The sequence below is a fragment of the Corylus avellana genome, chromosome 10 (genome assembly GCF_965113065.1).
Source record: "Corylus avellana chromosome 10, dhCorAvel1.hap1.2, whole genome shotgun sequence".
Classification (NCBI taxonomy): domain Eukaryota; kingdom Viridiplantae; phylum Streptophyta; class Magnoliopsida; order Fagales; family Betulaceae; genus Corylus; species Corylus avellana.
Genome location: NC_142499.1, coordinates 2,902,114 through 2,923,668, shown reverse-complemented (window position 1 = coordinate 2,923,668; position 21,555 = coordinate 2,902,114). Strand labels below are relative to the sequence as shown.

Sequence of the window (21,555 nt, the reverse complement as noted above, 5' to 3'; positions counted from 1 at the left end):
TTCTAACGTCGGGTAATAGGCGGGTCCCGGTTAAGTCCTAGTCATTAAGTCTGTTAGATAATATTATATTATTATTATTTACTTTCTTTGGTATTCTAGGGTTACTAGGTTTACCTTTCCTTATTCTACTAGGTCTGTATTATTCGCCTATATATAGGCCTCTTCTGTACATTATATTTTGTGATTCAATATACAACCTTATTCTCAACATGGTATCAGAGCCTATATATTTTAACATGGTATCAGAGCACAGGTTCTGAATCACCTCAAAATTTTTTCCCGGCTAAATATTTTTCCTCCGGTGCCGCCAGTGTTATCCGGCGAATCCTTCTCTCTGATCCTCACGGTTCTCTATCTTCTCCTCGAGGTTTTCCGCGTATCACTATACCGCTTGAAAGCCCGGAAGACAACCGTCCCAGAGCCGCCGCACACAGCTATATCGGAGCCCACACGCGCCGCCAAAAGATTCGGCAATTCCGCCTCCGCCGTCTAGCCACCGGCCGCCACGGTGGTCCGATTGCTTCCCTCAGGCCATCGATCGATAGATCTGCTCCCCAGGATTCCAGAACAGGTCTCAGATCCTCCATACGACCCTCCACGCGCCTCCACGCGCCCCCAGAAGGTCCGCGCGTCAGATCCACGCGCCAGTACAAGCCTCCTCCGTTCGCGCGTGTACCACACGCGCCATAGCACACACGTGCCACGCCATTCTTGCCACGTCAGCCCTAATTGCCACGACAACATAGCCACGTCAGCCCTACGTGCCACGTCATCAGTGCCACGTCAGCCTGTGTGCCACGTCAGCAGTATCAAGTCAGACCTTGCCACGTCATTGGTGCCACGTCAGCGTTGACTTTGACCATTGACCGTTGACTTTTTGTTGACTTTCTGAGTTGACCAGGTGCTTTCTTACCTATTTTTTCGTCCTGATTTCATATTTGGAGTCTGTTTTTGCATTTGAGCCTTCCAAATGGCACAAAACGAGATTTTTCATCATGTTCAGACTGTATTGGATGGAACAAACTATATGTTGTGGTCTCAATCTATGCGCAGCTTTCTTAAAGGCCGCAAGCTTTGGCTTTATGTCACTGGGGAGATCCAAAAGCCAGTTAAAAAGGATTCTGAGGCAGATGAGGCTTTTACCACTCGTCTTATTGATTGTGATAGCAAACATCATCAGATTCTTACATGGTTCCGTAATACCACTATCCCATCTATTTCTGCACTCTTTGGCAGCTTTGATGAAGCAAAGGGTGCTTGGGATATGCTTGCTTCTCGTTATTCTTCTGTAGATGGTGCTCACGAGTATCAGCTTTTGTTTGAACTTTTCCATCTCTGGCAGGAATCTGGTCAGAGTATCAATGATTTTCTTGCCCGCATGCAATTCTTGTGGAACCAAATTGATGTTTCTGATCCTATTTGGAAGGATCCCACTGATGCTCAGATGTATATTACCCGTAGAGATCAACATCGCCTTCACCAATTTTTGATGGCTTTGCGTGATGATTTTGAGCCTGTTCGTGTGCAACTATTACATCGTTCTCCTCTTCCCACTTTGGACACTGCCATCTTCGAACTTGTCCGTGCCGAGACTAGATCGCAGACTATGCGCTCTCAGCCTAGTCATACAGTGTTGGCTGCACCATCCTCTGGCTCCTCGTCATTCCAGCGAGAGTATTATGACAGGTCAGGTACTTCTCGACTCCCTCCTAAGTCTCGCGATAATAATTACTGTCGCTATTGTCGACGTCGAGGGCACACTATTGACAAGTGTTGGCGTAAGGGAAGATCTAATGCACCCACAGCAGCAGTTGCTCATACTGAGAGTGGTTCATCTCCAGCTGCTTCATCTCTAACTGCTCCCTCTTCAGTTGCCCCCTCTGGCCACGCATCAGGATCCAGTGTCACCTTATCTGCAGCTGACTTCGAGACAATAGTCAACCAGGTCGTCCTATCTCGTTCTGGTAATGCATCTTCCTCTGTCCTCTCAGTTTTGCCAGGTACCTCTTCCTCTTGGCTCTTTGACTCTGCTTGTTGCAATCACATGACACCTCACCCTACTTCCTCTACCACATCTGTACCTTCCCCTCATTCTTCATTCATTCGCACAGCTGATGGCTCCATTATGACTGTTAAAAATATAGGCACTATCAATACACCTTCCCTTTCTGTTCCTGAAGTTTTTCATGTGCCTGGATTATCCTTTAATCTTCTTTCTGTTGGCCAACTGTGTGAACTTGGATATAGACTTGTTTTTGACTTTTCTGGTGTGCATGTACAGGATCCTCGTACGAATCAGACCATTGGGACCGGGCGTAGAATTGGGCGTATGTTTGAACTATCATCCTTACATCTCCCCGCCACAGGCATCTTTGCTGCAGCCTCTTCATCATCACCATCTCTTGCACTTTGGCATTCGCGTCTTGGTCATGCATCTGCCTCTCGCGTTCAATTTTTAGCTTCCAAGGGTTTGTTAGGTTCAGTTTCCAATAATTCTTTTGATTGTAGTTCATGTCAACTTGGTAAACAACCGGCTTTGCCATTTAATAATAGTGACTCTCATGCTACTGCTTCCTTTGATTTAATTCATTCTGATGTTTGGGGACCTTCTCCTGTTGCTAGTATGAGTGGCTCACGTTATTTTGTTATTTTTGTTGATGATTTCTCTCGTTACACTTGGGTGTTTTTAATGAAATCTCGTTCTGAATTATTGGATATTTATCGTACTTTTGCCAAAATGGTTGAAACCCAATTTTCAAAACCCATTAAGGCTTTTCGTTCTGATAATGCTTTAGAATATACTCAACATGATTTTCAAGCTATTTTAAAACATTATGGCACTGTTTCTCACTTGTCATGTCCAGGCACCTCACAACAAAATGGTCGAGCTGAACGTAAACTTAGGCACATTTTAGACATTGTCTGTGCTCTTCTCATTTCCACATCTGTTCCTACCCCGTTTTGGGGTGAAGCCACTCTCACGGCTGTCTACACAATCAATAGGTTGCCTACCCCTATCCTTGATAATTGCACTCCTCATGAGCGGTTGTTTGGCTCTATCCCTTCATATCATCATCTCCGTGTCTTTGGTTCTGCCTGTTTTGTTTTACTCCAGCCTCATGAGCGCACCAAACTTGAGCCTCGTTCTCGGTTGTGTTGTTTTCTTGGATATGGAGTGGAACACAAGGGCTACCGATGTTATGATCCTGTGTCTCGTCGTCTTCGCATCTCCCGTCATGTAGTGTTTTGGGAGCATCGACTATTCCACGACGTCGGCAAATTCAGCATGCCATCATCCCCTCCCTTTACTACCCTTTTTGAGTTTCCTCTTTCTCCTACTCCCACCACCGATGTCTTGCCTGAGTCTCTCTCGCTAGAACTGCAGTCATCTGATGCCCTCGAAGCTGCTTCGCCTATGTCCCCAAGTTCTTTGCCTGCGTCCCCAAGTTCTTCGCCTGCCTCCCCAGGTTCTGTTCCATCTGAGGATCCAGTCTGCACTCCATCACCTGACATTCGTCCATCCACCCGAGTAAGATCTCTTCCTTCCCATTTACAGGATTTTCATTGCTTTCATGCCTTAGCTACCTTGCACGAGCCTCACTCTTTTCGTGAGGCCTCCACTAACCCTCTTTGGCAGGCTGCGATGAAAGAGGAACTTGATGCTTTACACAAGAACAATACATGGGATCTGGTTGACTTACCTCTTGGAAAATCTGCGGTCGGGTGTAAGTGGGTTTACAAAATCAAGACTTGTTCCGATGGTACTATTGACAGGTACAAGGCTCGACTTGTGGCCAGAGGTTTTACTCAGGAATATGGTGTGGATTATGAGGAGACTTTTGCTCCAGTTGCTCGCCTTTCTTCTGTGCGTGCTCTTTTGGCTGTTGCAGCCTCTCGGCATTGGTCACTTTGTCAAATGGATGTCAAAAATGCCTTCCTTAACATGGTATCAGAGCCACGTTTCTGTTTCTGTGGCTTTCAATAAAAGTCTTATGATGTTTCTATGGTGTTTTCTAGCATTCTCTTCTGATGATCTCTTAATTCTGTTGTGATCCACGGCTTTATTTCATTGGCGAATCTTGGTACAATGCGGTTTTGGCCCTTCATGGGAATTTTAACGGCTAGTTTTCATTCTCCGGCCTCATTGTCAGTTGCGGCTTGGCCCTTCACCGGATTCTTTTAGTGGCTTGTCTCCGTTCTCCGGTATTTCTCCAGCCGTCACTTTCAGCCTTTCTCGTCTTTGTTATTGGCGAACCTTGGCACAATGTGGTTTGGCCCTTCAAGGGATTTAATGACTAGTTTTCGTTCTTCGACCGTCATTGTCAGTTGCGGCTTGGCCCTTAACCGGATTCTTTTAGCAGTTTGTCTCTGTTCTCTGGTATTTCTCCGGCCGTTACTTTCAGCCTTTCTCGCCGACATTGTCTTGATCCAACCATCGACTTCAGATGCCTTCAATTTATTCTCTTTTCCAAACTCAAGCTTACACCTTGAGTTTGAGGGGGGATGTTAGAATATATTATTTCCTTTATTAGAATATTTTATATTTCCGTTATTTAATTCGTAATGTAGGGTTTATTTCTTTCCTTATGTATTTTAGGGTTTAATTTGGGTTTCTTGATCACTACTCATTCTCTCTTTATAAATAGAGAGTTATGTAATATTGATTGAAATAGTGAACATACAAGATGTAGCCCATACGTCTCTTTCCGCTTCCGCTCTCTTTTCTTTCTCTTTTATATTTTAGTATTTTATATTTTATATATATTTCAACATGATATCAAAGCCTATATATTTTAACAAAGTCCAAGCTGGGTTCCAGTTACGAGGTCCCAATCGGGTCTCGAGCCGGTCCCAGAGACATCTTAACTAGGTTTGTCTATTTGAGAATGAGATGTTGAATATGACTATTAAGGTTGTAACATTAAATGAGATTATTACCTTTGGTTCAATCTGGATCAGAATTTTAGGAACTTTCTTTTTTATTATCCTAAAAACTATAGAAGATCTTGATCTAAGAACTTAATATCTCTACGATTGCTTGCAATCAAATCTACACTTTGATTAAAATTAATGATTTCTTATGTCATTTTATACGTAGGGAGTTTGATGAAGCCAATAGATTCTTTTACCCTTTAATTTATTAAAGCAATGAATTTTATATGTAATACGCAAGTACCTTTATTGAGATAGCAAGTTTGGTATTAATTAGCTCTTTTAATTTGCGATTAAAACTATTTCTTTATGATGATTTTATCATAAAGAAAAGGATAAGATTTGACATTTCATGCTTTTCCCTTTTTTCTTCGTGAAGTTACATTCTCCCTACGGACTTACCAAAAAAAAAAAATTCCCCCTACAGAATGTACAACATGGAGTTGCTTGAGAGATTAGTGGCCCAGTGGGTGTATATTGCAGTTCAAAGATGCCCCGTGTGTGGCTGTTTCGATAATGACCTAATTAAACTCTTCACTTTTTTGCTATAGATATGATATTTAAGTAGATTCTCATATAATTGCCATATAACTATAATAACATGACAGTTAAAATTAACATTTGAATTAATAAAAGCTTGTAAAAATAAAAATCAATAACTGATATTCATTGCCATATCATTATTGTAATTGTACGACAATTATATGAGGGGGAAGGCTTAGGTGCGGTAGTTCAAAACTACCGCACCATGCTGTAGTCCAAAACTGCACCGTTTGGTGCAGTTTTGGGCAATAAACAAATAGTTCTTTTAAAGAAAAAGAAAAAGAAAAAGAAAAATATTTAAAAACTAAAAGTATTAAAAAAATAGAAGAGAGAAAAAAAAAAATGAAAGGGGTGGAGCCACCCCTTGGCCAAAATGAAAAATATTTTTAATTATTAGTTTTTTATATTTTTTAATTCTTAAATAATTGTTTGTTATATTTTTAAAAGAACCTATTTTTTTCCAGCCCAAAACTGCACCGTTTGGTTCAGTTTTGAATTTTTCCTTCTCAAAACTGCACCAAACGGTGCAGTTTGGACTACTGCATGGTGCGGTAGTTTTGCACTACCGCACCTAAGTCTTGCCCTTATATGAGAATCTATAAAATATCATTTCTAGCTCATTTGCTACCTAGTTTGTCCTCTTGGAATTTCTATAAAGTGAAGGTGAGAGGGATGAGGATGGTCTTAAATTACGCATGGGGGCTGCACCCTAGGCAAGAATCTCTTCTCTCGTTTAAATGTTAGTAGCCTAATTTTAAATAATCTCAATTCGAAATTGAGTTATTCCCTAAATTACTTTAGCAAACTTCAATAGATTTTTTTTAATGGGCTCAAACCATTCAATCGAATTCAATACAGAAAATGATATCTATTCCAGTTTGACGAATTAATTATTCAGGTCGGCTGGAGTTGTCGGTCAGCAATGGTTGTCAAAACCAAATGGTCTCAACTTCAGAAAAAAGACAGTAATGGTGCCCGCCACTTGGACTGGAGGTAGGAAGGTAAAAATAGTTATGGGTAACGGTTATTTTTTTTAATCAAAATCCTAACCGCCTTAGGCCATTATCCTATTTTAATAATCGCAACCATTCTGTTTTAAGTGGTTAATTGTTTTAAAAATATAACAGCTGGGTATCAATTATTTAAGCTAAAATCGCATTGCATAACCGCTTTTTTAATATGGGCCCTTTGGGCCTATTTTTGTATTTTTGACCTTCTTGGACCTATTTTTTTGGGCCTTTTTAGCCTCTTTTTAGCACTTTTTTGGCCTGACTTATTCAACCATTTTTTTTTTTTTTTTCATGAATCATAACATTTTTTTGTTTTTCGAGGCAATGACAAATTAAGGCTCATTTTCTTTCAACGTAAAATAGTTTCTAAAAAATAATTTTCGTATTTTACAGTGTTTATTGTGACGTAAAATACTAGTCAACGAAAAATATTTTTCCTTTGACAAAAAATTCTTTTTTAATTTTCGAAAAATAGTTTATAGTTTAAAATCGTAAACAATTTTCCTACTTTGAGCATCACATTCTCAAATTGACGGGCCCTGCCAAGACTCGCCCGAAACCTGCTTGGGACCCACCGAGACTTGCCCAGAACTTGACTGGGACTCGCCCAGGACCCACTCGGGACCCACCTGGGGACCTAACCGGACCTGCCCAGGACTCGACTGGGACTTGCCTGGGACCCCGCTGGAACTTGTCTGAGATTTGAACAGGACTCGCTCGGGACTTGACCAGGACCCGCTTGGGACCACACTAGGACCTGCCGGGGACCCCCCAGGACCCTGTCGAGACTCACTCGGGACTTGATTGCCGGGACCTGCCTGGGACTCCACTGGGACTCACCCGGAACCTACCTGGGACTTGATCGGGACCTGCCTGGGACCCGCTCAGACTTGATCAAGATTTGACGAAACCTGCCTGGGACTTGAGCGAGACTCGCCTGGGACTCGTCGAAAAATCCTAATCGCCTTAGGCCGTTATCCTATTTTAATAATCGCAACTACTTTGTTTTAAGTGGTTAACTGTTTTAAAAATATAACAGCCGGGTATCAATTATTTAAGCCAAAATTGCATTGCATAACCGCTTTTTAAATATGGGCCTTTTGGGCCTATTTTTGTATTTTTGACCTTCTTAGACTTATTTTTTGGGCCTTTTTAGCCTCTTTTAGGGCTTTTTTTGGCTTGACTTATTAAACCTTTTTTTGTTTTGTTTTGTTTTTGTTCTTGTTCTTGTTTTTTTTTTTTTCCATGAATCATTAACATTTTTTTTTCCGAGGTAATGACAAATTAAGGTTCATTTTCTTTCGACGTAAAATAGTTTCTAAAAAATGATTTCCATATTTTACGGTGTTTAGTGTGACGTAAAATAATAGTTAACCGGAAATATTTTTCCTTCGACAAAAACCTCTTATTTAATTTTCAGAAAATGGTTTACGGTTTTTAAAATCGTAAACAATTTTCAGATTTTGAGCATCACATTCTCAAATCGACGCCCAAAACCTGCCTGAGACTCGCTGGGACTTGTCCAGGACTTGATTGGGACTCGACCAGGATTCACTCGGGACTCTACTGGGACCTGCTTGTGGACCTAACCGGACCTGCCCGGGACTCGCCCGAGACCCGATCGGGACTTGCCTGGGACCCCGCTGGGACTTGTCCGAGACTTGACCAGGACTCGCTCGGGACTTGACCAGGACCCGCTCGGGACCACACTGGGACTTGCCTGGGACTCGCTTGGGACTTGGTTGCCGGGACCTGCCTGGGACCCCATCGGGACTCGCCCGAGACCTACCCGGGACTTGATCGGGACTTGCCTGGGATCCCGTTGGGACTTGTCCGAGACTTGACTAGGACTCGCTTGGGACCACACTGGGACTTGCCCGAGACTCGCACGGGACTTGGTTGCCAGGATCTGCCTGGGACCCCATCGGGACTCGCCCGAGACCTACCCAGGACTTGATCGGGACTTGCTCGGTCTTGACTGGGATCCGACTGGACCCGCCTAGGACTTGACCGAGACTCGCCCATGACTCGTTGGAAAATATTTTCGGCGGAAAACATTTTCCTAGAAAATGATTTCTTAGAAAACATTTTTTGGTATTTGGTATCTACGGAAAATTAGGCAGGTCCTGGTCGATCCCTGACATCGGAAAATGTTTTCAGTAGAAAACATTTTCTTGGAAAACATTTTCTGGTATTTGGTGTGTACGCAAAATCACATTAAACACTAAATTATTGTTAGTTAATTTATATATTTTAATTAAACATAATTTTTAGTTTTATTTTTTAAATTATTGTATATTAATATTTTTATGTTGTGAATAAAAATTACATTTTATTGGTTAATATAATTAAATGAAAATTAAAAAAAAAAATTTGTTTTTTCCATGCGCACACGAAACGCCGTAAAATGTTTTCGGCAGAGAAAATGGCTTCCTTGAAAATATTTTCCAACGGAAACTATTTTACATCGAAATAAATGGTGCCTAAGAAAAACATCATATAAAAGAAATTCATAAGCTTTTTTTTTTTTTTTTTTTGGTATCTTTGGAAATCCTTTTTCTTCATTTGAATGTATAACAAACGAAGAGCAGTTATAGGCGGTTATTGAGTGGTGATGAGAGCGTTATGTGGACTTTTTGCTAGCCTTGGAAGAGGACATTGACAGTATTTTGGTAATTTGAGGTGACATTTGTCCCAATTAAAAGTTTGGGGAGGACATTATTAATTGGATGATAGTTTGAGAGGGGTATATGAACTTTTCTTTTTTATTGTATTGAATTGTATTACTACATGGTGTCAAGTTTATCAAGCTAAAGTTATTAAGGTTATCCATGAGGAGTCTAAGGGCCTGTTTGAGATTGCGTTTGAGAAATAGAGCGTTTAAGTCAAAAAGAGTTTTAGGGCAAAAACTTCATTTTTAAGTTTTTGCCAAAAGTGCGTTTTAACTATTTTTCGACTTTTTGGACCCTTAAAAGCGCTTTTAATTTATTTACCAAACGAGTATTTTTTTATTCAAACGGACTTTTTAAGTGTTAAAAACACTTTTACGCTCCTCAAACGCAAACCCAATCATGCCTTAAATCTTTGTTGATATGCAATGATGGTGTTACAGTTCAGGCTGCTGTGGTTCTTGATGCCACTGGCTTCTCGAGATGCCTTGTTCTGTATGATAAGCCCTATAATCCTGGGTACCAAGTGGCTTATGGGATTTTGGCGGAGGTTGAAGAGCACCCATTTGATGTAGATAAAATGGTTTTTATGGACTGGAGAGATTCACATCTGAACAATGATATGAAGCTGAAATAGAGAGACAGCAAGATCCCCACTTTCCTATATGCAATTCCCTTTAATTTCCACCAACAGGACATTTCTTGAAGAAACATCCCTAGTAGCTCGGCCTGGAGTACCTATGGAAGATATCCAAGAAAGAATGGTGGCTAGATTAAGGCACCTGGGTATAAAAGTGAAAAGCATTGAAGAGGATGAGCATTGTGTCATTCCAATGGGTGGGCCCCTTCCAGTGCTCCCCCAAAGAGTAGTTGGAATTGGTGGTACTGCTGGGATGGTGCACCCGTCAACTGGTTATATGGTAGCAAGGACTCTAGCAGCAGCTCCAGTTGTTGCAAATTCCATAGTTCAATACCTTGGTTCTTCTGTTAGAGGCCTTTCAGGAAATGAATTATCTTCAGAAGTTTGGAAAGATTTATCGCCCATAGAGAGGAGGAGACAAAGGGAGTTCTTCTGTTTTGGTATGGATATTCTTCTGGAGCTTGATTTACCAGGTACAAGGAGGTTCTTTGATGCATTTTTTGATCTAGAACCACGCTATTGGCATGGATTCCTGTCATCTCGACTGTTTCTTCCTGAGCTTATATTTTTGGGCTTTCACTGTTCTCTCATGCTTCTAATACATCTAGAATAGAGACTAGGTGAAAGGGAACTGTTCCTTTGGTAAGGATGATCAACAACTTGATACAGGACAGAAGTTAAGATGACTGGGAATTGGATATCAATTCAATGTGTTGTATGCCAATTGTTTTGATATAGCTGCTCCTTAAAGTTTATGTACCATTGCTTATAATTGTCTATACGATAATTCATTACGAATTAGTTGCTATGCGTACTTATTACACCTGCACTTCTTAGAGCGGGGATTCCTTGTGGCAGGGGAGCTCAAGTGTCTGAGTTTCCTGCTTACATTTTGGTGTACCGATACATGCAAGATAACGTTGTTTATGTTTGATGTGTTCACATATTCATTTGTTTTTCTGGATGTTTGATAAGATAAAAATCCTGTTATCCATTTTGCAACTTGCCGGATTCATCTAGTCACCCACAATAGGAAATAATCAGACAATGCTTTTACCATCATTGAAGATAGATCTTGTCTGCTTCATCGTTGTCATTTGTTTTATTTTTTTGTTTTTTGTTCTTTTCTTGTTGCTTGGAATCACCTTTTACTCGATGTTTCTTGGCTTCTTGCTTTCAATACTTTTAGCATGATAAGTTGAATCAAGAAATAATTATTGGATCTCTTGGAATGTAATAATGTTGCAGACTGAATGAAATAATCATTCAGTTGTAATGCTTCGCTTGGTAACACGTGCAGTATAAACTAGTTTAGATGCCTTAATTTGCGTTTAGTTTTGTGTTCTTTAGATTCAATGAATTGAATGGGTGTTGTAATAAAAGGCTACATGTATGGCTGAGATGTAATATGAGAGAAAAATACAGAACAAAATAGTGCATGAAGAAGAAAGCAGAGGAAGAGATAAGTAGATCTGAGTGTCTGGCAGAAACAATATCAATCATCTCACACAAAACCCGATTCTTAATTATTTTCTTTTCAAACGCATCACACGAAATTAGCACGTACAATCATCCTAACTTGCATATAAAAACACCAAATCCAAACCAAACAAATAAATACAAGGATGGGGAGGACCTGTCTGAAATCGTGTCTATATATTGTAGAACTCTCGAGGTTCTTTTATTCTTGCAAACAACCGTCTTGAGGCACAGAAAGAAACCATGCGAGTTTAGCTAAGTAGATGGTAGATGTACTTGGAATGAAGAGCTAGCAAAAAAATTCTTTATACCTTTTTCTCTAGTGTTGAGTTTCATGGTAATTTGAGCTTGCAGAAGTCATCGCAGGGGCTAGGGGGAGAGTCGACTGCATACCAAGTCTGAGTGGCTGTTAAAGCAAGTCCCAATAATACACCCAAAAAAGCAAGGATAGTCCAAGGGCTGCTAAAATGATCGTGAAAGAATTGAGCCATCCATGTCATCCAATCGTTGTCGTAGTAGTCCTGAATCTGGAACTTGACATCCTTGTACGCTTCGGCGCTTGGCACCAAGTCGGTGCCTATCGCATTGAAGAGGTCAGCCACTTCTTGATCGCTGCCGAGGAAGTTGTGGAGTATGTGTGCCTTCCTCAGATCTTTGACGTCGTTGGCCTCATCGATGAGTGAATCTAGGAAGGATATATAAGAGCTGATGCCGAAGTCGTTTTTGAAATCCAGACACATTTCGTAAGCTATCAAGTTCATGAACTTGGGGCCTGTTGAGTCATCCACCGTAATTGGAGGAAGTGAAAGGTATCCGGGGTAAAAATTGAATTGCCTAGTAAAACTTACGTTTCTCAAGGATTTATGTTTGCTCCGTTTTAGTTGGATTCCTGCTGATTTAAGCTCCTGCACGTTGCGATATGATTGCCAATCTGGATCATCCTCTGGACGTCTCTTTCTCCATGGACAACTAAGTTTCTTTTGTGAGGACGTATCCTTCATGGATTGTGGAGGACCCAAGAGTGTTGTTCTCAGAAGATCGAGAAGATGGGTCGGCTCTCTGTTTTCAATTAGTTTCATTTGCTGAAAAGTAACGTTTTGAATGAAAATTTCAATCCATTTTTTCAACTCGTCTTCCTTTCTGCTGAGCCTCATCAGTAACTTGAGGAGACAATAGGGAACTTGGTTCTCCAGCAAGAACAAATCCTGTTGAGCGAAGGCTACGCTGTCATTTTTTATACTCAACTCTTCGAACTTGTTATAATTTGCAGCACAAAATATGTATTGTAGTATTGCACATCCGTCCACGAACAACATCCAAGCGAGAGTCTCATCGTCGTACTTCTTCGTCACCTCCTCCTCAAAGCATTCCCTCAGTTTCTTGATTTCCTTCATAATCTTCTTGTATAAATGATTTATATCATCGTCTAAACTATCTCCATTATTGCAGCTCAACCCTTGGACGAACTGATAGGCCAATCTAAGCTTATACTTCTCTCCTAGCTCGTACTTTGGGTTGCCATGATGAATAGGACCGATCGACGCCACTCTAGGCTCAAAGTACTTAACTAAATGATCGGGATCTCGCAGCAAGAATATAACCTTCTGTATTTTTGCTGCTTCAACCGCTCCCGGTTGGGCTCCTGCCCGCTTTAACATTTCAATCCTTTCCTTCTTGGCAGTGGCAGTGGCAGGCTGGTCGTGGCTGCTGCTTCCTTCACCAGCTTCTATTGAGTGATGCTCCTTAATGGAAATAATATGCTGGGGCTCCATTCCGGACGTAGGAAGTTAAGTTGCACCCAAACAAGGCAGTTAAATCTGGTGATATTGCTGCCCTTCTTAGCATTTAATTCATATATATGTACATATGCTTGATAATCATGATAATCATGACTTTGTCTTTATGCATCGAGCAAGATTGGTATCAAATTATAAGGTAATTTCATGGAACTGATCTTTGCTTTTGTCCTAATCTAGTAATATACCTAACCTAGCTAGTTGTAGTTGGCATCATCTTTTCCCAGAAAAGGAGAAAAGTGTATTGAAGGATAGTGTCATAATTCGAGGATTTTATGAGCTCTTTAATTGGGATTCATATTCTGCCCAATAATTTTTTTCTATTTTAGTTAAGAAAGAAAATTCTTTTTTATTTTAGCTATTAATGTCTTTATTTTAGTTATTCACTTTTGTTATTTCATTTCAATATATATATTTTATCAAGAATTTTTTTTATTCTTTATTTATTAAGAGCAGAGAGAATGATAAAATAAAATAAAATATATTTTTTTATTTTAAATAATGCTCGATGCTTAACAAATTTAGGGAGTATTGTAGATCACTGAAGTAGGTCACCAATTTTTTTTTTATTAAAGTAGCTACTAGGATGTGGATGATTACTTTGACTAACCTAGTGGAAATGCCTTTTTTTTTTTTTTTTTTTTGTAAAAAAAAAATAATAATAAAATTTACAACTGATCACGTGGAAAACGCAAGATTGTAGAATAAATACCTTGCTGCAGGCACATAAGTACTTGTGATTATTTAGACAATAGTTTACTTTTATTTTTATTTTTATTTTTAAATTTGGGAACAAAATACGTTATTAAGATGACATGAAATTGTCCGTTTCCGCAGAAAACATTTTTTGACGTCGAGTTGCAACCTAGAATTTCTGATTTTCCATACGCACAAAATACCATAAAATATTTTTCAGCTAAAAACATTTTCTAACGTCAGGTCCTGGGTAGGCCCTGGATGGGTCCCAGTTGAGTCTCGATCAGGTCCAAGCAGGATTCCAATCGGGTCTTGGTGAGGTCCTGATCGGGTCCCAGGCGGGTCTTGGCGACATCCTAACTAGGTTTGTCAATTTGAGAATGAAATGTTCAAACTCGAAAAATTGTTTACGATTTTCAAAAATGAAAACTATTTTTCGAAAATTAAAGAAGAAACCGTTGACTATTATTTTACGTCGCACCAAACACCCGAAAATACATAAAACAATTTATGAAAATCATTTTACCTTGAAACAAACGGAGCCTAAGATGACATAAAATTGATATTCATCGAGTATGAGTCCGTTTGAAATTGTAATTTCAAAAAGTGTAATTTAAAAATAGCGATTTTAAAATATGCAATTTAACAACGTAAATTTTAAAAACGCAGTAAACGTTTGGTAAATGGGTGTTGTAATAAAAGGCTACATGCATGTATGGCTGAGATGTAATATGAGAGAAAAATACTGCAGAACAAAATAGTGCATGAAGAAAAAAGCAGAGCAAGAGATAAGGAGATATGAGTTCTGACTTCTGAGTAGCTGGTAGAGACAAGTCTACCCACTCCGCTTGTGATCCAGAAATTTGATCATTTGTGTTGTTGTGTAACCTAAATCTTATGTTGAACATCTCATTATAGGCTAAAACTGCATCCCGTTGTCTAGCATAAAAAAACAACTATAGACAAAGGGAGGAACATAGAGAATCAATTCAATCCATAACAGAGCTACATATTGGATCAAAGTAGCATTGTTAACTTGATCACGGATACAATGTCAATCATCTCACACAAAATCCGATTCTTTATTATTTTTCATTTCAAACGCATCTACACGAAATTAGCACGTACAATCACCCAAACTTGCAAATTAGAAAAAAAAACACCAAATCCAAACCAAACAAATAAATACAAGGATGTGGTCTTGGGAGGACCTGTCTTTAAGGTTCTTTTATTCTTCCAAACAACCGTACCTAAGGCACAGAAAGAAACCATGTATGTGAGTTTAGCTAATTAAGCAGATGGTATATATGAACAGCTAACAAATTATAGATTAACTAGTACCTTTTCACTCATGTTGATCATCATTTCTTAGCGTTGTCAGATTAGTGTGGGAAGACTGCGAACCAAGCCTGAACGGCAGTTAGAGCAAGTACCAATAATACGCCCAAGAAAGCAAAGATAGTCCAGGGGTTGCTGAAATGATCTTGACGGAATTGAGCCATCCAGGTCAACCACTTGCTTTCGTAGTACGCCTGAATCTGGATTTTGACATCCTTATATGCTTCGGCATTAGGCACCAAGTCGGTGCCTATCGCATTGAAGAGTTCAGCCACTTCTTGATCGCTGCCAAGGAAGTTGTGCAGCACACGTGCCTTCCTCAGATATTTGACGTCATTGGCTTCATCGATGAGTGAATCTAGGAAGGATATGTAAGAGCTGACGCCGAAGTCGTTCTCGAAATCCAGGCACATTTCGTAAGCTATCAAGTTCATGAACTTGGGGGCCGTTGAGTCGTCCACAGTAATTGGAGGAAGGCAAAGGTATCCCGAGTAGAAATCGAATCCGAATCGTCTAGTGAAACTTATGTTTCTCAAGTAACTATTATTCTTGTTACGTTTCAAATGGATTCCTGCTGCTTTAAGCTCTTGCACGTTGCGATATGTTTGCCAATCTTGGTCCTCTTGATGTGTAAATGGACATCTACTTGATGATGGTTTGGCTTTCGGGCAAGGCGGAGGACCCAAGAGTCTTGTTCTCAAAAGGTCGAGGAGATGGATCGGGTCTCTTTCTCCTTGTTTTTGCTGCTCTGTTTGCTGATAATTAACGTTTTGAATGAAACTTTCAATCGAGTTTCTTAACTGCTCTTCCTTCCCGCTGTACCTCATCAATAACTTGAGGAGACGATAGGGAACTTGGTTCTCCAATAGAAACAAATCCTGCTGAGCGAAGGCTACGCTGTCATTTTTTATATTCAACTCTTCGAACTTGTTTTTTGCAGCACAGAATATGTATTGTAGTATTGCGCAGCCGTCCACGAACAACATCCAAGCGAGAGCCTCATCATCATAATTCTTTGTCACTTCCTCCTCTAAGCATCCCCTCAGTTGCTTGATTTCCTTCTTAATCTTCCCGTGTAAATAATTTATATCGTCGTCTAAAGTATTTCCATCATTGCAGCCGAATTGTTTGACAAACTCATATGCCAATTTATGCTTGTACATCTCTCCTAGATGGTACTTTGGGTTGCCATGATGCATAGGACCGAGCGACACCACTCTTGGCTCAAAGTACTTAACGAAAGACTTGTGATCTCGCAGCAAGAATATAACCTTTTGTATTTTTGCCCCTTCAACCGCTCCCGGTTGGGTTCCTGCCCGCTTTAACATTTCAATCTTTTCCTCCATGGCAGTGGCAGGCGGGTGTTGGCCGGCCCCACTGCTCCCTTCACCAGCTTCTATTGATCCAACAACCTTCCTCGAGTGATGTTCTTCAATGGAGACAATATGCTGAGGCTCCATTCAAGTCGTAGCAAGTTAGTTTGAACCCAACAAGGCAATTAAATCTGGTGATATTGCTGTCCTGTACTTGGAAATAACTATATATAGCTTGAGAAATTAAGGCCGGTTGGCAGTTGCTTTCGTTCGAATGTTTAAGCGGGAATTAAATATTGACACTTTTATGAAACAATTATTTCTAATTAGGATTATAAAATAGCAAGCGTGGAATCTAATCCACAAGATTTGTGGAAAAATTACACATACTACACTGTTTTGATTAAACTATTGATTATCATGACTGCCTTTATCCGTCGAGCAAGATTAGTATCAAATACAACGTAATTTCATCAAAGTCGTCTGTGCTTTAATCCTAATATATATATACACCTACTACCTAGTTGGCATAATCTTTAATTTCCCTCAAAAGGAGAAAAGTATATTGAACGATTAGCCATTTAACCATGCTTAGAGGCTCGAGCTCTTTGGGCATTCACATTGGTTGAGCAATTTCTTTTCTCTATTTTTGTTAAAAAATTATTATTATTTTTATTATTTTCTATTTTAGCTATCAATTTTTTCAAATCATCTTATTTCACTCTCTATTTTAGCTATCTATTTTTTCTTATTTCATTTAAATATTTTCTATCAAGAATTTCTTTAATTATTATTTTAATTTAAGCTTGATTTAGTTTGCGGAGTAACCCATTGGAATGGAATGGAATAACCATTCCTTTGTTTAGTAAAGGCCAATTGTTAAGAATGATTATTCCCGTCTGAATAACAATTCCCTTATAGAGAGGAATAGATATTCCTCTAAAAGAGAAATAGAAGAATGGTTATTCTTTAAGGGATAGATTGCCTTTTCCAAAAAAAAAAAAAAATTTATATTATTTTTTATTTTATTTTAAACTTAGAAAAAAAAAAAAAAAAACAAAATAGTAGAATACAAAAATGATTTATTTTACCTTTATTGTGTATACAATGCTCACCAAATTTCTTAGCAAATTTGTTGAATTAGCTAAACAAATTTGCTAGTTGAAAGATGGGTGATTATTTTGATAGCCGATCGAGTGTGAATTCTCGTAGAAACAAATTTACATGTGATGACATGAGATACGCTGGTTTCCTTGAGAAATGCTATAATGCAATAAAATGATCATTTTGGGCTCATAAAAGTGTTAGGTGGCAAGAAATCATAGACCTCATCTATAGTTGCTGTAGCCCCACCTACTGATAAGCCTATGACGATCGCCTCTTGCCACCTAGGTCTTTTATGGGCCAAAAATAGTATTTTTATTGCACTATAACATATCTCGGTTTCCTTACATGCATCCAGACTTTATTGTGTAGAGAAATTTTCAACAAATCACATATTGCCACGTTCCGCTAATGATTTCACCTATTACGACACTGCAAGAAAAACAGCTTATAGCAACGACACAAGCCGTGTGCCTTGTGGCAAATACACAGGAAGTGGTCGCTAAAGAGTCAACCAAAGGCGACGAAAAATGTTCGTTAGAATGCTTTGGGTCTTTCGTATTAGATTCTCTCTACATATTTTACAACATGGAACTTTTTTCTTTTCTTTTTTTTCTACGCATAACATGGAGTTGCTTGAGAGATGAGTGGTGGTATATTTCAGCTAAAAGATGGGCTGTACGTGTGGCTGTTTTGATAATGACCTCTTCACCTTTTTTGCTTTAATTAGTTTAATTAGACAGTTGGCGCTTCTTTTTCTTGGAATCCATTTTTCACTTTGCACTACTTTTTCATTGGAGAAGGATTCAATAATATTATTCAAATCCATATTTACTAAGCACGGTTAAATACATAAATATTAAATCTTGACCATAAAATGGTTTCACTTTATTTCACTTAAAATCGGGAGGATTCTATTCCCTTTATATTGGCTGTAATTGCAACTTTATCAATAAAAAATAGAACGCTGCAACTAATTTGAATCGATTAGTTAACCATTTTAGATATGTTCAAGAGAAGTAACAAATTAACTTGGTATATTTTTACCATTGTCCTTTTAGAGTATTCACAATGGACTCCTCAAATAAAAGCTAAATTTGATGAGAAAATTTCTTTTTTAAAAAAAAAAAAAAATTGAAGAGAAATTTTTAAAATAAACCAAATAGTAAACTCTATTTCTCAACTTGTTATATATATATAAATTAGTTTTAGAGTGTATTGCAAGATCTAGAGTTGGAAGAAAAAGTGTGTTTCATTAAAGTAGACAGAGAGAGAGAGAGGAAATAACATAAAAAAAAATGACTAGGGAGTGGATTTTGGCTCTTCAAATGTGGCAAGGAGGTTCATGGATAAAAGTAAATATAGGAAGAAAATTCTTTTTAATTACCTTAATAATATGCAATCTTTTTAATAGGTAACATTTTTAGGCATTTCGATGCTTAAAAATGACAATTAAAAATTGTAAAGAATCCTAATCCCTTCCTTCTGGCATTACACATTCCGCTATTAAAGTTGAGAGACACTTTAATTGATAATGAATCTATCACGTGTCTTTATCCATCAAGCAAGATTGGTATTAAATACAACCTAATTTCATGCAACTGATCTATGCTTTTATAATAGCTTCATCCTGATCGATCTATATGCCTGGTCCACAATCGGCATCATCTTTTCCCAGAAAAGGAGAAACATATTTTAAACGATACGTCGTGCATTGAGGCATTGAGCCCTTGAACAAAAAGAATTACAGATTTGATAATGTCAAAAACGATGGCTCCCTAAAACTTTTTTTTTTTTTTTTTTTTTTAAATGAATAAGCAGTTCCTTAGACTTTATTGTGTAGAGAAATATTCAATAAATCACATGTTACCACGTTCCATGCATGCGGTTTCAAACAATAAAAACGAGAGAAAATGGTATAATTACTAAATTTTCTTCCAAAAAATTGGTTCCTAAGTGATGTATTACCCTAACTTATAATCTATTATTTTAATAAATGTATCATCATCTCATGTGATTGTAACACATCACTTAGTACCTATGATATAAGTAAAAACAAATATTTAAAAAAAAAAAAAAAACAAATTTTATTTATTTATTACAAATGTTGATTAAATTGTTGATTTTTATTATCACTTAATTGTATGACAATTGTATATGAGTGTACTAAATAATATTACTTTTTAAATTAAATGATTTAATCTAAAGTACATAAAAGACACAGTGAATTGAGTAAAAACCGAAGAGAAGAAGTGTACCATAATTAAATTTTGCAGCTCCCTAATTAAATATAGAAACAATGTAGTTTTTTACCTCTATACAAATGTACATTTTCAATCTGGACGCGTCCCTAACCCCATATGTTCAATCTGGATCAGAATTTTAGGAACTTTCTTTTTTATTATCCTAAAAACTACGTCTTGATCCCAAGAATTTAAGATCTCTATTTCTCATACAATTGCTTGCAATCAAATCTACACTTTGATTAAAATTAACGATTTTTTATGTCATTTTATACGTAGGAGTTTGATGAACCCACTAGATTCTTTCACCCTTTATTAAAGGAATGAATTTTATATGTAATACGCAAGTACCTTTATTGAGATAGCAAGTTTGGTATTAATTAGCTCTTTTGCTATTAAATCTATTTCTTTATGATGATTTATCTTTGCATCAATCCTGCAGGTACCAAACTAGTATATAGCGAGTACGTGCATCAAACAATATTCTGGAGAATATTGTTTCCGAGAATGAAGTTTGAAAAATCTATATACGACTCCAAACGACACATATTCTGAAAGTATAGGTTTTTCACACAATATTATGCGGAAATAGATCTGACCTAACAAATAATAATTAACCAAAAACAGATATGCAATGAACAATAAAGAACACAGATATTTTGGTTACGAAGAGAAAACCAATTAGAGAACTCTCTAATTGTAAAACTTCTCCGGAGTAGTTAAACCCAGAAAATCAACTAACTCAGTAAAAAAATAAAGGATTACAAGACGTTCACACTTACAAAACCTTTGCAATTGACACGATCTTGTATAAGACAAGCGACTCACTTGCTTTCTACTACAGTAGCCCTTTCTAGAGATAGCTGGCATAATACTTCTACATGATCTCCCTTTACCGGAACTCTAGTTGACTTCACTTCAACAATCAACAAGTAAAAACAAACGATCACTCTAAGAGAGAGAATAGACTCTCTATATCACAGACGGACTGTGATACACAGCACGCTGCGTGCCACACACGCCAGTGTAAAAAAAAATTATTTTTATTTTTAATTATTAAAATAAAAATTACACTTGCGGACTCTCTTAGCACACGACGGCGAATTCTAGATGCAGAAATTCGTAGTAATACAGATCTGTAGAGATCTATATATATAATACAAAGACCCCTACTCTAATTAGGACTCAATTACATTTAAATTAAACCTAGCAGACTCCCATAGTCTAATTAGGACTCAATTACATTTAAATTAAACTAGCAGACTATGGGCCGTCTGGACAGTAAATGGGCTCGTCTGGACGGGACTCTTAAAACACGGGAAATATTGTTCTCGTAAGTGGTCGTTCGGACGCCGTTGCAGACGAGCTTGCAGATGAGGCTCTCGGGATAAAATTAACTGTGTAGCTTTTAAATCTCTTCCAGACGGCTATGAATCTCCTTCGGACGCCCATAATAATTTGGCACTTTGAATCCATTTTGCTCACCGAACATTTAGCCAACACTTAAAACTTACAAAGTCTTTAATTGTTTTACTCAAAAGTAGGAATTCGCTGACACATCCATGGGATTTTCTTTTATAAAAGTAGTGCCTTAACTAAAGGATAAGATTTGGTATTTTACGCTTTTCCCTTTTTTCTTCATGAAGTTACATTCTCCCAACAGCATGTACAACATGGAGTTGCTTGAGAGATTAGTGGTTGTATATCGCAGTTCAAAGATGCCTGTGTGTGGCCGTTTTGATAATGACCTCTCTTCACCTTTTTGCTTTAAATATGTTGTTCGAGGAGAGTA

At 38.2% G+C, this 21,555-nt stretch overlaps 3 protein-coding genes and 1 pseudogene across 3 annotated transcripts; 2 read left to right on the top strand and 2 right to left on the bottom strand.

The window, feature by feature from the left end:
- The first annotated feature begins 1,378 nt into the window (after positions 1 to 1,378).
- On the top strand, positions 1,379 to 4,030 carry LOC148583247 (uncharacterized). Its single transcript, XM_088511042.1, has 3 exons — positions 1,379 to 2,468; positions 2,865 to 3,903; positions 4,018 to 4,030. Exons 1-3 carry the CDS (start codon positions 1,379 to 1,381, stop codon positions 4,028 to 4,030), a joined length of 2,142 nt encoding a protein of 713 aa, XP_088367168.1.
- Positions 4,031 to 6,443: 2,413 nt separating this feature from the next.
- Positions 6,444 to 10,834, top strand: LOC148583246 (lycopene beta cyclase, chloroplastic/chromoplastic-like; annotated as a pseudogene).
- A 380-nt stretch (positions 10,835 to 11,214) lies between these two features.
- Positions 11,215 to 13,188, bottom strand: LOC132191552 (UPF0481 protein At3g47200). Its single transcript, XM_088510941.1, has 2 exons — positions 11,585 to 13,188; positions 11,215 to 11,495 (listed from the first exon to the last, which is right to left on the bottom strand). Exon 1 carries the CDS (start codon positions 13,043 to 13,045, stop codon positions 11,606 to 11,608), a length of 1,440 nt encoding a protein of 479 aa, XP_088367067.1. The 5' UTR covers positions 13,046 to 13,188; the 3' UTR covers positions 11,215 to 11,495; positions 11,585 to 11,605.
- A 1,954-nt stretch (positions 13,189 to 15,142) lies between these two features.
- On the bottom strand, positions 15,143 to 16,575 carry LOC132162571 (UPF0481 protein At3g47200-like). The gene has a single exon (XM_059572823.2). The coding sequence runs from the start codon at positions 16,561 to 16,563 to the stop codon at positions 15,148 to 15,150; it is 1,416 nt and encodes a 471-aa protein (XP_059428806.2). The 5' UTR covers positions 16,564 to 16,575; the 3' UTR covers positions 15,143 to 15,147.
- Between the last annotated feature and the right edge of the window lie 4,980 nt (positions 16,576 to 21,555).